General features: G+C 37.7%; 2 protein-coding genes and 1 non-coding gene across 6 annotated transcripts; 1 reads left to right on the top strand and 2 right to left on the bottom strand.

Annotated features, from left to right (window-relative positions):
- Positions 1 to 233: 233 nt before the first annotated feature.
- TRNAR-ACG (transfer RNA arginine (anticodon ACG)) lies at positions 234 to 306 on the bottom strand. Its single transcript has one exon. It is a non-coding gene; the product is annotated as a tRNA-Arg (tRNA).
- A 1,963-nt stretch (positions 307 to 2,269) lies between these two features.
- On the top strand, positions 2,270 to 12,229 carry LOC137937767 (protein LNK1-like). 4 transcript variants are annotated; one of them, XM_068782935.1, is made up of 10 exons: positions 2,270 to 2,546; positions 4,369 to 4,879; positions 5,984 to 6,302; positions 6,431 to 6,526; positions 6,904 to 7,018; positions 7,130 to 7,578; positions 8,039 to 8,175; positions 8,361 to 8,496; positions 8,589 to 8,751; positions 11,845 to 12,229. In XM_068782935.1, the coding sequence occupies exons 2-9, from the start codon at positions 4,572 to 4,574 to the stop codon at positions 8,682 to 8,684; spliced, it is 1,656 nt and encodes a 551-aa protein (XP_068639036.1). In that variant the 5' UTR covers positions 2,270 to 2,546; positions 4,369 to 4,571; the 3' UTR covers positions 8,685 to 8,751; positions 11,845 to 12,229. The 4 variants fall into 4 exon arrangements, with proteins under 4 accessions (XP_068639036.1, XP_068639032.1, XP_068639033.1 ...); XM_068782931.1 differs by having other exon boundaries at positions 6,904 to 7,578; XM_068782932.1 differs by lacking the exon at positions 11,845 to 12,229 and adding an exon at positions 11,382 to 11,836 and having other exon boundaries at positions 6,904 to 7,578.
- Positions 12,230 to 14,769: 2,540 nt separating this feature from the next.
- On the bottom strand, positions 14,770 to 17,118 carry LOC137937544 (serine/arginine-rich splicing factor SC35-like). The gene is made up of 8 exons (XM_068782612.1): positions 16,949 to 17,118; positions 16,756 to 16,834; positions 16,555 to 16,634; positions 16,387 to 16,453; positions 16,082 to 16,153; positions 15,406 to 15,615; positions 15,140 to 15,323; positions 14,770 to 15,027 (listed from the first exon to the last, which is right to left on the bottom strand). The coding sequence occupies exons 1-8, from the start codon at positions 17,022 to 17,024 to the stop codon at positions 15,022 to 15,024; spliced, it is 774 nt and encodes a 257-aa protein (XP_068638713.1). The 5' UTR covers positions 17,025 to 17,118; the 3' UTR covers positions 14,770 to 15,021.
- Positions 17,119 to 17,890: the final 772 nt, after the last annotated feature.

The raw sequence follows: 17,890 nt of genomic DNA, 5'->3' as shown, positions 1-17,890 counted from the left end.
ACTCACGATTTTAGTGAGTCTTGTAAAACAGTAGTGACGCGTGAGGTTGGGTTAGAATCACTCAATTCTTCCAGAGATTTTGGGGGTCCCAACCCGACCACCATCATATAGACTGATGACCCCGGTCACAAGACGATAGTAATTGAACAGTTCGCCGGCGGGTAGAAATGCCTGAACCGCTCCCCGTATTCAGAAAACGGAACTCGATCACACCTGCAAAGGCCTAAAAAAAACGACTCCACTGGGGATCGAACCCAGAATCTCTGGTTCCGTAGACCAGCGCCTTATCCATTGGGCCATGGAGTCTAACCCGATGGCTTCACGATACATAACTCTCTAATACAAAGATAAAGCCTATTTGCCAGCTCTGCAGTGGACGGTAACTGAAAACAGACGCGAGCTCGCCCGGATACGAACTTCTCTCGACGTGTCTTCGTCATTCATCTCAGTCTCATCCACGGGAAAGCTTGAATTTTTAACGTTATACGTTGGAGACGATGAAAACAACCGATTGCATTCCGTGTCTGTTCTTCGTGCGACCTGCATTTGGCAGGACTAATTGCCAAATTGCTCGCCCAGCGAGAAACTGCAGATTCTCTTCAAGGTCAGCTCTGCAGTGGACGGTAACTGAAAACAGACGCGAGCTCGCCCGGATACGAACTTCTCTCGACGTGTCTTCGTCATTCATCTCAGTCTCATCCACGGGAAAGCTTGAATTTTTAACGTTATACGTTGGAGACGATGAAAACAACCGATTGCATTCCGTGTCTGTTCTTCGTGCGACCTGCATTTGGCAGGACTAATTGCCAAATTGCTCGCCCAGCGAGAAACTGCAGATTCTCTTCAAGGTCAGCTCTGCAGTGGACGGTAACTGAAAACAGACGCGAGCTCGCCCGGATACGAACTTCTCTCGACGTGTCTTCGTCATTCATCTCAGTCTCATCCACGGGAAAGCTTGAATTTTTAACGTTATACGTTGGAGACGATGAAAACAACCGATTGCATTCCGTGTCTGTTCTTCGTGCGACCTGCATTTGGCAGGACTAATTGCCAAATTGCTCGCCCAGCGAGAAACTGCAGATTCTCTTCAAGGTGAAAACGAGCTCGTTGCTTTCAAATTGTCGGAGAGGTCAATTTTAGCTGGTCGGGAATGTACAGGGAAGCCCGCATCCGACCGGCTCTTCAAAACTCAGCTTTTTGGATTCCTCAAACGCTAATTAACGAAAAAGTTTGATCTTTCTATTAATTTCATTTATTTTTAATCATTATAAAAATGATATAAACATATGTTCAATGATATGATATACAAAAATTTCAATTACAAAATAAAGGTGTTTTAGACCATGTATAATTACCCCTTATGATCACATAATCGAGTACACAAGTATAATATATCTCGCACCCATTTCTTTGTACCCTAATTTGATTGGTTAAATTATGCATTTTATTACGTTAAATATGATATTTTCCTCCTGATATCCAATATTTTAGTATATTTGATGTTATTAACACATGAAAGAGTATGCACATGCCCCCGACCCCGCCCTGTTTTCTATAAATCCGACTTAAACCTGACCCATCTTTGTTTCAATGTAAATTTAGATACCTCTAGGGTTGGATTGAATCATATTCTTTATAAAACCCGACACAATACCCATCCTATGTCACATGTCTCCCGTTATTAAATGAATTAGTAGGTAGATTATATTATTGTTAAAAATTTACCAAGGTTAGCAACCTTAACCAAGGTATATATTTTATATTTCTAAAAAATATTTTATAAATAATGAATTTCAAGAAATTAAAAAAAAACTTTTTTTCTGAAAAGAAAAAGGAAAATAACCCCACGAGAGGAATATTTTCCAAAAAATATATAAGATTTGCGGCTCAGTTTTAGCGGGACCTACTGAAGCCTTTGCGGTTCCCGGAATGGACGGCTGACTCTTCTCCCAGCCACGTAAAAGTTACGGCGACAAATCCCTACTTCTTTTTCTCGCGATCAAAAGTAAAACCAAACGCGATAAATTGGAAAACGGTGCCACTTGCACACGTAGTCGCGAGTAAAACCAGCTGCGGTCGGCAGCGCGGTTATTTTATTGCTCTCTGCCCCTCTCACGAAGGAATCTCAAGGAGCCACCATGCAGCGCGGAGCACGGGAGTTAGTGGTTTGTCACACGTGTCGACGTTTCAAAGGCTTGAAAGCGCCTTCTGCCAATCATTTTAGTGGAACTGATCGGATCCCATCTGCAACTCTCGGCCACCAGTTCTGATATGCGTCGCCTAGTTTTGATCTTAAGTCCACATGGCGCTCTACACCGGTCCTTTTTAAAATTCGAAATAAAAAAAATTGAGAGAAAGTGAACTTGTAGAGCAGGGGAAGAACTCTCTGGAAATGCGATAGGTGAACGGAAACTGTATTTCTCACGATAGGGCGGAGTGCCATCAGCGGATTTGAGGCTTGGAAGTGGTGAAGAGCGGTTTCTGGCGGATTTTTCTGGTTTTATGGTGTTTATTATTTTGGGTTGGCGGCGGGAATTAAGCAGCTGGTAAGTTTTTTTTTTTTTTTTTTGCCTTTTCCGTTTTTGTGTTGAAATCTCGTTGGTAGGCTCTGGTTTGGAGTTTTCGTTAGGTTTTTGGTCTGTATCGCTAGGGATCGGTGAAGCGTTTCTTCCTCCGAAGATGAGATCTCATTGGACGGTTCAGCATGTGTTCAATGGAGGGTGAGCATCTCGGATGGAAGGCGGTTTGGGGCATGTATGAAGTGAGTCTGCTTTACATGTCGATTCGGTTTGTTCTTTTGCTGATCTTGTCGGCAACGGGAAAACTAAGTGATTGTCTTTAAGGCGTAGTTGTTTCCTTCCGTGGACTTGATTTTAGATTTGGGATTACTAGCATAGGTTCCGGTTGTTGCTTGGTGTGGCAAATGATTATAACTTGCTTTGTTATCAATTTCCGCCTTCCCGTTTTCTTCGTAACGTTTCAGAAAGTGGTAGTTTCCTTGGTAACTCATGTTTCATCTAGAAATTATATTTTATTCGAAACAGTTTTACCAGCTTGAGAAATTATCTGTCAACTGATAGTAAGTGGAAGGTTTTGAAAACGCAGATATGATCATTCGATTACGGAAGAAATTCATTGAATTTGTCAAGTTCACAGTCCTCATATTCCTATCCAAGAAAACAAAGGTTTCCGCAGATGCTTTTTAGAACCTTGAGGAAGCGTCCTTATCGATTAGGCTCTAATTTTCTCCTCTTTTGTAGCTAACAAGTATTAGGACTAATACATATTCTCCGTGCACTAATAAACCCGGAAATATAACAAACAGTCTGCTGGAGAAGGCTTGCGTTGACTAAAATTGGTGCCTGAAAATAATACAGAGTAAGTGATGGAAGACGTTGCTTTATACTGTTCAATCACATTTTAACACGGTTCAGCTTCTGTTAAACCCTACTGTTTCTACCTGAGCACTGTAGGGGTGTACGAACTGTTAGTACCTTATTTTGAATTGATTACTGATCCTGCTTGCTGCAAATAAGAGGTGGCAAGGAACTGGCTACGTGCCTGTATAATAAGGACATCTACAACTTGTGAAGGAGAACCAGATCCTTGTCCTCAGCTTCATCTGATAAGCCTAAAATCCAGAAAATCCTGACAGTTAGAAGGAAACATTGAAAACTTAGATAATGTTTCCTTGTTTTTCATTTTACTTGCTTAGATAATTTCCTATTTGAAACCAACTCATGCAAGTGATCTTTTGCATTGATGATGACCGATGGGGTTAAGCTATTGTGTCGGATGATGTTAATAGTGCCATCTTCTCATTGCTTAGTTGGGTGATTAGCTGAGGTACCTGACAGGCATTAAGAAGGAACTTTTGAACTCTTGAACATATGGTCAATCAAAGAGCTGTGGACACAATAGTAAGACCTGTTGTGTTCTCCGTTTTTTTCCTCAACCAAAGAGTGTTATTCACAAACTGGTTGGGCAAGTGTGGACCATTTACTTGTTTGGTTCTTTGTTTTAGTGTATTTCAATAAGAGTTGCAATGATAAAATTTCAGTATTCAATGTATTTGGCTTGGTTAGTATTTAAGTGCATGAAGATAGTATGAAGTCTTCTCCACATTGTCAATTCAGAATGTATAACAACAAGTATCAGAGTTTAAAGAAAAATAAATTGGTTTTGTTAATGTCATCATATAATTTTTTTTTCTGTTTCTTTTATCAAATTAATCCACATTTGTATAACAAATTTTGTTATGCTAACCCTACTCCTTCTTAAGCAAGAGGCCATTGCCCTCTTTTCCCAATATGTTTCTAGAGGTAGAATACTTGACTTACTGACTTCATTATGCCATTGTTTTATTAGTTTTCCAGTTTCAAGGAACACGTTTCTGCATTCTGGTTGTAATATGGACGGCTAGCTTGAGGGTGCTTACATGAGAAGCTATATAAAGAAATAAGAATCCTGTTTGAAGGAGCACTGAAATGAAAGAGTAACCTTAAAACATTTTCTCTTTGGGAAGGGGGGCCCCCACTATACATTCAGGTCTGAACAAAACAAAGGCTCCAATGTTGGAGAAGAGTGCATGGTCCTGCTTGCACAAAAATGGTGACTGTTTGGATGCTGTGACTGATTTAGCTTGTAAGGACTCAAAAGTGTCTGATAGTTGCTTTAAAAGTGGTGAGATAGATTCTGTGGGCAAAGAGTTCTGCACAGAGGATCAGAACTTGTGCCAATTCCAACTACCAGATATTTCTTCAGCAGATAATGAGTTGGAGTTCTTCAGCAATGAACAGCAGGATGATGAATGTTCTGATCTTTTTGACTATGGGTGGCCTTATATTGGCAACTTTGAGGACGTTGATCAGTTGTTCAGGTAATCTTATATTTTCTTCCTGGCAGTTGTGTTTTCTTTTTCTTGACAAATGTTGTTGAACTTTTTTGGTTTGAACTTTTTTTTTGTCATTGATGGATATGGTTGGACACTTGATAAGTGTAAACATCATCTTACAACTCCTGTCCTATGTAGCCACCTTGGTTTGACATTCTGAATCTTCTCTCAGGATCTAAATGTAGTCTATTGGAAGTAGTTCACAATCTGCCCTAATTTTTTTTTTTTTTTTTTTTTTTTTTGAATGTCCACCATACAGGTGGTTTACTTGGCAGTGCTGGAGAATAGAAACTTACATGCCATTAGAACACATGTTTTTTCCCAAAAATTATCCAAATTTTATTTTATATTGATGATGTGATAGAATTGAGGCTGGATCTGTTCAGAATACAAAAGCAATGGATTGAAATTCTTTGATGCGTCTTGTTTGTACAAAGGAGTTCATTTCCAATTGGCATAATAGGAGCAGTTAACGATTGGAGTATGATGCAAATGAGTGCTGGGATGGATGTGTTCAAGTCGAACCTATTCTTCTCATGTGATAACAAAGCTTAGTTTATCATTTCCAGTTAAAGCACCTAAGCAACCCTGCTCAAGTTGAACCAATTATGTTAACTTACTTTTGTTAGGTTTCTGGGTTCTAGAAAAGCTCACCTCTATCGAGGCTTGTTTTCTTCCAAATTAACTGGTAAGGGTGCCTGGACTTTAACTAAATTTGACATTCATTATCCACTCATCTTAGGGTTCTGTAGTGCTGCTATATTATCAAATGATTGAGGGTTTTCCTGAACAAGATATGGTAATTGTACACTAACGAATAGCCCATGCATGCTGATGTTATACGGCTTTCATCTTGGACCTATTTAAATGACTTAGATCACCCCACTTTGATGTTTGACCTTCTTTTACACTAGAATCTATGTAGCAGTTTTTTTTAGTTTACTCTTTGCAAAATGTACCAGGCACTTTACTAGTACTTTAGTCATCTACCAATATCCCCTCTCTCTCTCTCTCTCTCTCTCATGTCCGCTATTTATATAGACCTGTCTCTATATCCCTTTCTAATGTTTATTTTTTTGTTAATGATAGGAATTGCGATTCATCATATGGGCAACAGAATGGTAGTACTGCCGATGAGCCCTCATGTTTTTCACCTTCTTCACATGCAATAAATGGCACAGAAGAGGCTTTCAAGTTCGGATTCAGGTCCAAATTTGAAACTGATCCAAAATTCTGTCCTGATGGTCAATGTCCTGTGTTTGATGATAATGATCAGAACAACATGTCCAGTGCTGTTAATTCTTGGACCTCAAACATTGATGAAGCTTCAAATATGGGTTTTTATTCTTGCACAAGCTGGCTAGATGGTGATTGTCAAAATAAGAGGGAGTCTGCATCCAGAGAACAGGTCAGCAGAAATATGCAAGTTGCAAAGTGTTGATAAATGTTTTTCAAAGCTCTGTGTTCCTCTCTCTTTCTTTTTTTTTCTTTTTTTTTCTTTATGTAGGATGGAAATTTCTTTTTTTTTTTTTTCAGGGAAATGACAATAGTCGAGGGGAAGAGAGAAAAATGCTTCTTTCTACACAGGTGACAAGTGGAAGTTCTATTACAGGACCCCAGGGTGTGAATAAGGTAATGGTTGCCACCTACTGCCTTTTTTAAGGTTGTTAGCTAAACAGTTTATTGTAAAAATAGACTTGAAAATACCACTGGGTGAAATATATTCAAAATGATATTCATATGATACTAGCAATTGTGCCCTAACCCATGCTTCTGACGTTTTTTACTGATTGAATTGAAGGCTATTGTAGCCCGATGGTATACAGCTCTTGGTGACAAGGAAGTTAATGTTAAGTGTAATGTTCCTTTTTAAAATTGGTATTTGTGAGAACTTGTTTACTATATCCGAACTGGGCAAAAAGTGGTTTTTTGTTACTTCAGCTTAGAAATTTTCTGGTAGAATTACAGAGACTTTTTGTTCCTCATACTTTAATTTATTACTCATACAGGTCAATATGCTGAAACAGCCAAAGAACAAGTCCCAGTCAGAAGGGAAAAGAAAAGAAAGATCTTCAGAATATTTGAATGACAGTGTGATTCATGGTCCTGCTCAAGTGAAAAAATGTACAAATTCCATGAATCCTGAACCTTTGAAAGATTTCTCTCAACCAAAAGATTATTGGGAGTCCAGTACCATGAATTACCTCCCTGAGCACACTTCTTATGTGAATGTAGGTGCGCACCATTATCCAGTTTCACAATCAGCATCTACTTCTGAATCTGAGAACAAAAAACATCTACCCTATGAACTCTCAACTCAAACTCCTAAATATGTCCACCCTTTAAGGAGGTCTCCTGATTACCATTCCAAGCCTTCAGTCCTCATACCTGGGGAAAAAGTACAAAAGTTCCATCAGAGACAGCAGCTGCATTCACAATATAGTGGTGGGTCCCAGGAACAGACTGCCTCTCACACTGGAATTGATGATAAAATTCCAACTCAGAAGCAAATAAACCATGTTCAAGATGTATTAGGAGGTGATAGCGAAGCAGAAGTAACAAGAGTAGAATGCTTAGATTCGTCAGCTATACAAGATAGCTCTTCTTGTATGAGCTCTGTGTTATCTAATGGAATCTCGCCCGAAGCAGCTAGTTTTCGGCGGCTCCAAGATGTTATGGATCAGGTAAAGTTGTTTTTTTCTGACTGAAACTGTGAGTGGGTTGTATACACATACAAAGGTGCAGTACTGAGAGAACTTACTTCTCTAGGAATGCCTAGATTAATTGAAGCGTACATGTTTAACCGCATCACAGCATGATTTTAAGCTTTTCATTGATTTGATATCTTTATGTGTCCCAGTGAAAGCTATCTCAATTCTGGGCTGCTATTCAATTTGTTACTGGAGGCATTTGACAGGATGACATGCATTACATTCTGTTAGCTTGTTTACCATTGCCTCTTTGTCACATATGCTGTGAAGTGCTAGGCTTGTGTTTGCCTGCGTGGATGCATGTCTCAGGGATAGGACTTTCAGTTCATGGAAAACTATATATACAAACTGCAGTACCCGACATTAGCATGTATGAAAACTATGAGTACTCATCTGAAGCTGCACTAAGCTGCATGAATGTCCTTAATTCCAGCTGGATATCAGAACAAAGCTTTGTATAAGAGACAGCTTGTACCGTTTGGCTAGGAGTGCTGAGCAAAGACATATGAAGAGTAACAGCAAAGATGGAATAGAGAAACATGCTGGTCCAAGGACAGATGAAACTAACAAGTAAGGAGATTGCTTACTCAATTTTAGCAAATGTGTGTGTTTCAAACAAGTTGGGTTTACGGATTGTTTTCCTATTGGTGTGGAGGTTCGTGTCTGCAAAGTGCTTTGTCAAAAAGAAGATGACTTCATGAGACCCACTTGTTTGATAACTCATAGAGCTCTCATATTTTCCATCCAATATGCAGGTGCATGGGTTTTATGGATGCAGAAACAAACACAAATCCTATAGACAGATCTATAGCACGTTTACTCTTCTCTAGGCCATCCGAACCATCTCTTGGTGCTAGTAGTCATGCTTTGTCGCTTCAATCCAACATCAGGGTAAGCTTTCTTGCAGGAAGTTACAGTTGAACTCCCCATTTGGCTTCTTATATTTCCTTCTTTAGATAACTATCATGTAACTGCACAAACAGGTTCATGGCTGTACAACCAATAAGCCTGAGATGCCTGATGGGATTGATGATGTTAAAGATGCAGAGCTACTGATTGCTGATCACCGAAAGCAATAAATTATGTTGAAAACTGATGCCCATCTTCATGTAAAAATGGTTGCTTATTAATGGCATTGCCAAACAGGTCAGCTTTGAAGCCGAAATTTGGTATGCATAGTTTATATCATAATCCTAAAATATGTCACTTGTATGTTACTGGTGTACGTAGCCTCCATCTTCATTCAAAATATCCGCTGTTGCTTCTTTTAATTAAAATGATTGTTTTTTTAGTTTAAAATTAGTTGATACAGTGGTCAAACTACGTAGTGCTGATGTGTAACTTTTGTTTGTTTTTTCAAACCTTCGTGTCCCTGTTTCTGGCTATTTACATTTATGCCTCTTTTCAGCAAAAAATAAAAGTTGATTCAGAAGTAGAGGAAGGCTTCTAGAATGACTTTTATGTGACACGTTATGTTCTGAATGTTTTGCCTTGTTGAGCCCATCTAGTCACAAAAACTGTCCAGTGTTTAAAGATTACTTTATACCATAATTCCTTCAGTTATGGTACTTTCTGCTGTATTCTATAATTCTGGACATCATAAGTGTAGTGCACTTAACTCCTGGTGAGGTTTGTAGCATTATATATGAATGTACATGTGTCCTTATTGAATGGGTTTTATAACTACAAGCACTTAAGTATGAATACATGGATCCTACTTGTTCAGGAATATTTTGGAGATAAGTTCCTATCTCATTTTTGTGCTCATTGTTGATCTGTTCTGCTTAAGACAGCTCTTTATAGGATTAAGAAGTTGTTTTGTTTTAGTTATTTATGTCTTAGTTTATTTGGTTGAAACTCATTTTCCGCCATTTATAATAAAATAGACTTTTTAGCATTTTAATGTTCTATTGTGTAAAGCCTGTGTCTTGGGCCTATCTAAAACTTTTATTTTGCTCTTTTCATCTTTACTTATTTTCTGAATAACTCTCCCTCCCCTATGTGCATTATTCCCACTAAGTCTCCCTCCCCATGTTGAAGGCCAACCTAAAATGTGCCTGAGACATGAACAACAAACCACGTTCAACCTAAACAAGGAATGAATTAGGCCAATAAGGTAGAGATTCTGATTTGAACTGTGTTAAAGTAGGGATTAGGCCCATCCTAAAATGAAAAGACAAACTTAGGAAACCTTTGATAACCACGAGATTTTTCTTGACATTAATCTGTGTTGGACTATTTCCACTAATACTAACAATACTATTCCTATCAAGTTGTATATCACACCAATGGTCAAGTTAATGCAATATGAGTACCTCAATGATGTTGCCATGCTCTGAATTTTTTTGCTATCTATCTTCTCTTATGTTCTTCATTTGGTGACATCCTAAGTATTATGAAAATATACATTTAGCGTCCTAGATGGGACAACCTATGATACATTCAGTCTTGCGATGAATATTTTTGAAATATTGTCAAGTCAAGTAATCTAAATGTAGGTTTTGCTTGGACCAGCTATATTTGGAGAGCTAGCTACTATTGTGAAGTGTCAGGAAAAGTGTCACAGTATTAAAGTCTATTTCTTAGCTTGTCACATGGGATAGGGAACTTTACTTCTTTGATTTTTTTTGTTGGAAAAAAAAATTGTACCACGTGGAAAAATGAGTAAAAAGATTTGGGTTCATTAGTTTGGATGAAGGGTTCCTTGGATAGTCATTTTGCAATGGACCTTAGACCGAATTCTAACATGGTATCAGAGCAAGTGTTTAGGCGTGGGCTTTTACCCCAGATTGTCCATGTGTAGAAGGAGCCAAAAAAAAGGACTTACATGTGAGAGAAAGTGTTGAAAAGAATTGTTTCGCATGGAAAATGAATAAAAAGATCTTGGGTTTATTAGTTGGGCAAAAAATTCCTAACTTAGCTAGTCATTTTAGGATGGACCTTAGACCCAACTTCTAACACTTTTTTTAAATTAGTTGTTTGGTAGCGTTGATAAGATGAGGAGCTTCAGTTGGTTAAACCTTTCTAGATATTATTGTGTGAAGTTATTAGTGCACTCTACTGTGTTGTTGTAAAAATTCAAAAGATTGTGATATCTAAAGACATTTTAGTCTGTACTCTTCCACAAGATCAGCATCAGATTAGAATAATACACAAAAAGAACTTGGAAGTGGAGAGATGAGTTGGGACCATGGATGGAACGAGATGCAGAAGTGGAACAACATAGATTTCAATGGTTCCGATTGGAAGCAACCTGTAGAGCATTATTAAGTGGAGGCTTCTGGCTTTGAGAGCTGTGTGAACTTATTTTTATTAGATTTTTGGAAAAAAACTGTCTGAAGACCAAGTTTTTGTCATTTCATCTATTTTTACACCTTTAGCTTTAGTTGTCATTCGTTGACAAAACTTTGATGCCAAACGTGTTTTCTAGAACTTCACATGAACATCATGTAAACCTTTTTGAACTATCATGTTCTTTTTTTGAAAAAAACCTTAAGTTGTTATTTCACTCTTTTCCTTGTTGAAATAGTTTTAGCAGGGTAATGAAAAAGTAATCTTAAGATCATCTAGATTTTACTCTAGTCTTAGGAGACATTTGTTGGGTGTAACAAGATTGAAGGTGGAGAGGTATTTCTCTTTCAATGCTTCTTTGAGATAGGTGCTTAGTAGTTTGTGTAGTTTACTTGTACATTTAGGCCGTAATTTTTTTTTCAAGAGACCTTTAAGAGAAGTGGAGTTAAGGAAGTGAACCCCATTTATGTTGTTGTTATGTGCAGTTTACTGCGACTTTCAGGTGCAAGGCAGCTGGCTGGTAACTGATGACGCACCTTATGCGTTAGTGAAGAGTTTTAACTATGTTGTAGTGTAATGCTATCTGGTGGCTGTGAATGTCTGGATATCATTTTGCATATCCAACAGCTCTCAAGTCTGTCAAATGTTCAGTTTATGAAGCCTATTTGAATCCGTCCAAGCACTCTTTTTTGTCGTACCTCACTTCACTGAAGAAAGTGAAATGATGGTTGAAACCAAACATCCCTTCTGTTAGAAAGAGGTTCAAGTGAAATTCTTAGAGGAATGTTCTTCTCTATACACTTTAAGGGTGTTCGGATTCTTTTATGATTGGTATAACAATAGGCAGCATGAATCTTGTTTTTCAGTAGATATTTCTTGCATGAAGATGGTGCTCTTACGTTGCAAGAGTCTGTGGTTGTAGACTCTGATTAACCTTGATGTTTGAAGGACTTGAAGTTGTGAAAAGGCTTTCTGTCTTAGTTGCTGAGGACGGATCAGCTGCAGAGAGCTCCACTGCCTACCCGAACTTGTAGTTGACGGAACACTGTTCCTCTAGGCGGACCGTCGACGTCGAAGCATCAATAGTGAGCCCTAGGTCATAAAGGCATATCTTTTACTGTCGTTTCCAAATGGAAATGGAGATGACGGACGGAGTTACACTTGTGAAAAATGCAGCAGAAACGAGAAGAAAAACACTAAACGTAGCTGATCGTGTACATTTTGTACATTGTAGTTTTTCCTTCTCTTGTATGCTGTAAACTTAGCCGTTGGATATCGGTGCTAGCATGAGCTAGAGTTTGAACCCATTATAGCTGGTTGAAATGCATCAACTTACTACAGATTTGTAGAGCAAGAGAAAGACTTTAAGGGCTGCACGGCCTCTCGAAAAGGTCTTAGCTAAGCATCTGTTACTGACGAAGGGTTCAAACTCCAGTTGCCAGACTACTTTTCCTGTTACTGAAATTGCAATGCCCCTGCTTCAGTCTGAGGGGGGAAGGGGCACTGGCCTCTCCTCCCTCCCTCCCCTCCCTCTTTCCTCCTTTTGCACATAAAATTTGTGGAAGTGAAATCCCCGAAGATGTTTTTGTATTTTTAATAACGTTGACATCATTATGACATCAAAGCCGGGTTCAAAGTGGTGGTTAGAAGACAACTCCATCATCTCACTGGGTCAGGTTTTATAGATTTTGATAAAGTTAAATCTTGCTGAAGATATTGAAGTCTAGCGTAAACCAGCAAGAGTTTTATCTTAAAAAATCACGTTGGTTCTAGTTTAAAATTTTATCACTAACACTCCACTTCGGGTTCTTCAAAGTGACATACAATCGACATAAGCACGTTTTGGCTTATTTCATAATAGTTCTCTATTAAACGAGTCTGGCTTTGCAGACCTAAATGCTTCCTATTGCTTGAGCATTTTCTCAAAGATTAACATAAACCTCAAATAAGGAATCATCGGGTCTAACTGGGCTGCCCGTGACACTTGCTTCTGCTGCCCTAAATGTTTGAAGTCTTAGTTTGTCTCTGTCTTGGCTCCATTTCGTTTTGACAGTCCACTTAAATTTATCTGCATAACCTTTCTGCAATTACGCATCCCTTTCGTTTGTTTTGTGCATTCCTTTGTTGAAGGCGTTTTCTCTTCTTCTTTTTTTAACATTTTAGCAAATTAATTTTCTCACTATTCATTTTGAATTTGTATTTTTGTATGATGTCTTTTTTGCTATTTTTTTTTTTAAATAATAAAGCACTCAAAATTTTCATTCCAATCGACCAAGATCTTTTTGTTACTTTAATATTTATAAACATTTTAATTCATAATAACTTTATCCTAATTCAATATTTCAATTTTTACACTTGGATAATGAAGTAAAGTATGTTGAAACTTATTTGAATTAATCATTTTAAATCTGACAAAATTTTATTTTCTTTAATATTTGCTATTATTTAGCCTTTTATCTCTTACTTTTGTCTTTTCAACAAGAACACTTTTAGGTTGTGTTTAGAACACAAAAAATGGGAAAAAAAACAAAGAAGAGAAAATAAAAAGTTTTATTTTTATCTTGTTTAGATACCCATGAAAAATAAAAGAGAACATAAAAAAATATTTAATTTCTTTAATTTTGATATATGTAGAAAAAAGAATTTATTAAATTTTCTTCAAGTTTCTATTTATTTTCTTTTCTCTCCAGCTCTCTTATTTTCTTTTCCCTTTATCATTCTCTGCCTAACAGAAATTAACTCTCCTATTTTATTTTATTTTCTGTTGGTTCTAAACAGGCCCTTACTCATCTACTTCACTCTCAACTCTTAAAGCTAGTAAAAAACTGAAATCCTATACAACACTCCAGTAAACAGCTGGATACCGCACACGGGTAGAAACTTAGTTTTATTTAATAAAAAACTAATGCACCAAAAACAGATGAAACCAGAGGTAAGGCCAGATTAATAAAAAAAAAAAATCAATGTAAATAAGCTGGCCTACATTGTAATGGTGAAGTAGAATTTCAACCGTAACACTTGTTAGCAAAGGATTAAACATCCAAAAACCATTAAAGAAAGTAAATCTGAACGGGCTTGAAATAGACTGAACAAACATAGACGGATTGGTGGAACCCACACTCGCACAGAAATGGTACACAACAATCATGAGATAGTTGACCAGACATGAAATTTGGTTTTTATCGGGGCCAGCCACATGCCTGTTAAGGCATATGCACCAACCTACCGAACAACAGAGGACCAGATGGAACTTTAAAAAAGTGCCTAGACGGTACACTGAAAGAACAATAAAGTCATACTAAAAACAAAATACGTACAGCTAACCTAAGAGAAAACCCCAGATCCTGCATTGTCACACCTCGTCCAGCCAACTCAACTCAACTCAACTCAACTCAACGTTCTAAGGCTCACATCTTCTAATCAGCATCAGTACACCTGAACTGCAGAGCTGCATCAGCTACAGAAAACAAAACTCTTCCCCTTGCAACCATCTTACAAACAGCGACAACCAGGGGGGAACATCACGAGGACAAAAGTCAGAATCCCGTAGGGGAAGGCTGTATTAAAAAAGGTACAAAATATGAACCTTACCAATCACAGGGGTCAATAGTATACAAATCAAGATGTTTTGGGTCCCAGCTAGGTGGCATGAATAGCATTACTGATGTTTGTTAGCAGCATCAAAACACGAACATCATCAAGCACAAACAGCACCATCAACATTATCATCAGGACATCCCCACTCTAACCATCTTGCCAATCAGCTACAATCACTTCTTTTCCCGAACAAAAACTATAAAAGTCCACGATATGGCGTATGGTGAGTCATAGCAAACACACTTTCCATAATACACAAGAATAGGAGTCATAGGATGTTGCTGAACATAACAAATTCTATAAAATAGTATCACAGGTACTGAAACACACTATAGCGACATAGCATATCCGGAGCAAAGCGGCAGGTAATAAAGTTTATAAAAAAAAAAAAAAAAAACCTTGAAAGGAAGTCCATGGTAACCAAAACTAGCATCTACAACCAAGAGGACAGGACATGCATATTCCTGCAGACGGAATCAGATTACATCTTCCTGAGAAATTATCACATAACTAACCCTTCTATAGCCATCACTCCTGCAAAAATCAAAGTATATAGCAATAAATAATTGATAAATCAATTAAGTTCCTAAAAATAGGGTACTTCAATTGAATAATTGAAGATTTATAGACTGGCAGGTCTACATACATCAACATCTGAATTCCGAGGTGATGGACTGCGAGAAACGGATGGTCGGCCACGTGGTGATGCACTTCTTGGAGGTGGAGATCGCTTGTCTGCACTACGTCGATCAGGGCTGGCTTCACGTGAAGGAGTCCTGCGAGGAGATGTACTCCTTCCAGGACTAGGACTGCGGCGACGAGGGGAAGCACTGAAATAGAACCAAGATATATGACAATTAAAACAGAGGTCTAAGAAAAAAGCAATCCTGAAAGCAAAAGCAAGAAGCATACCTATCCACAGATCTGCTCCTACTCCTGTAATCATCATCAGCTCGGCCTCTACCTCGGCCCCTGTCATAATCAGGACTAATGCTTCGGCTCCTGCTTTGATGACGATGATCTCTTTCCCTCCCCCTATACCTGTCACGTTCATGATGCCTATCCCTGCTTCTGCTACGACTTCGCCTTCTAGAGTCCCTCCCTCTATAACCATCACGGTACCTACAAAACACAACCAGATGACCTTGAATCCACATCAACAAGACAAAGGTTTAAAAACATCCTTCTTCATTGAATGTGTACACCCAGATCTTCGTCTAATAGCCTATACAAAGTTCACAAGAGTGTAAAATCTCTATGAATATCACCTCATTTTCCACAGAACTAGCAACAAACACACAATGGCTTGTAAATTGCTAACAGCAGCTATTCTAGAAAAAAAATTATACTAATAATCACAGTTAAGAATATCCAACAGAAGATAACCAAGAAAAAAAATCATACAAAGTAGTATTAGTTGAATGTTCAAACATGTCAGGCAGTAAAAATAACAAAAAACTGCTAGCAATAATTTCACATATTAAGAGAAGTGTGCGACAGAATAAGCAAGATGACCATCAAGACTTCGAACAACTTTTAAATGGTAACAACCTCAAAATTTAACGTCAAAGAATACCTAAGATCTTACCTTGGCCTTGGGCTGCGGCTCCTAGACCGACCTTTAGACTTTTCAAGAGCCTCCATTATTCTCCCTTTTTTACTACAAAGATAATCAGATGCAAGAAAAATGAGATTGCCAAAACACTCAAAACTCGTACAGCAGTTAGCAAATTAAATCAACTTCATCATCGTAAGATAAGTCAACCCCTAGAAGCTAAAGGCCAATATCCACTGACAAATAAATAAACTAAACGGATGAACAAGAATTCCTCAAAAAACAAAGAGATGCGAAAATAGACAGAAAAAAGCAGGCGCAAAAGTTAGACAGCTTACATAGGTTCTGCATTAGGTCCATATTTTGCAAATTGAACCATAATATCCCTTCCATCAACATTTCTCCCTGAAGAGATACAAAGTATAGTTCACATATATTTTCCATTCAATAAATTATGTGTATGACACAACTCAGACAGGTACACATTCCCCGAAAGGTAAACCTACCATCAAGCTTTTTAACAGCTTTCTCAGCCTCATCTGCGTATTTGTATCGAACAAAAGCGAACCCTCGCGAGTCTCCAGTCCTACGTTATTCAGCGAGGATGAAAAGTTAGAAAAAAAAAACAAATAAATCAACATCACGCGAAATCAAACCACGGCGTTTCACTAGTGTAAACAAACAGAAACAAAAAAAATTCGGTGAACCTCCGGTCCCGGGGGATGAAGATATCAACAACTTTCCCGTATTTATCGAATAGGGGAAAGAGATCATCAGCTGTTGTTCCTGCAAATAACAAAGGTAAGAATTAATCAACTTTTTTAGAAGTATAATCTAATCGACAGAACATGAAAAAAAAACAATCATCAGACAGTAAACAGTGGGGAAACGAGGCATTACGGAAGGTAATGTTAAGAACGAGGAGTGAATACGTGTCCCTGATGTCTGGCGGTCCTGCTCTTCCGAAGTGAGACATATTCGGTGAAGGAAAACTCGAGCGCTAGGGTTAGGGTCTCGACGATATAAGAGAACTTCCGCGGAAGTCTCTCGAGGCTAAGATTCCACGAACTAACGATTCAATATATAGTGAGGCCTGGAAAAGGATCGATGGAACGGCCTTATTTGTTCACCAAGGTGTTTGGCTAAAGCCGGTCAGTGACATTTGTTTATATAAAAAAATATATTAATTTTTTTATTCCTATGATACATATTTCCTTGAAAATATTATTAGTATCTTACAAGGAAATTATGTGAATTTTAAAAAAAATATAACAAAAATTAAATGGACATGTAGCCTCTTGTAAGGAAATAAATATAAATTAATAATTAACTCATATATTACCATACTTAATCAATAATTTTTAGTAAAATAAACTCTCAGATATAAAATTACCTTGTGTTGACAATATTTCCATACGGTTATACAACCCATCTTGGTTAGAAAAATCTAACCTGAAAAAATAATATGATTTTCCTCATAAAAAAAATATGAGGAACTAATGGTCCATAGAAATATATTTCTACTATAAATGTCACTAAACAGGGCATGAGATTTTTATGTGGATACCGGAAAATATTTGACAATTGGGTTAAACATGAAATAAAGTTCGACCTAATTTAGCCTTGCTTAAGACCTATGGAACAAGGATTGGGAGAAAGGAACTTAAAGTTATTCAATTCAAATTTGATGGTTAAATTAATGTTTAGGTGCACCTAGACTTACATGGACTTAACTCATTCTATTTTTTCCCGTTTTATATTTGTTTTTCTGACATTTTGAAAATTGGATATCCATACTAAGATACTTGAATAATCCATAATTATCGAATTAGATCATGCTTT

The sequence above is a fragment of the Aristolochia californica genome, unplaced genomic scaffold (genome assembly GCF_029961685.1).
Source record: "Aristolochia californica isolate CCGP_79_NKW_82.1479 unplaced genomic scaffold, dmAriCali1.0.hap1 SCAF_7, whole genome shotgun sequence".
Lineage (NCBI taxonomy): Eukaryota > Viridiplantae > Streptophyta > Magnoliopsida > Piperales > Aristolochiaceae > Aristolochia > Aristolochia californica.
Note: the sequence above shows the minus strand (reverse complement) of the source record. Positions and strands in the feature narration are given on the sequence as shown.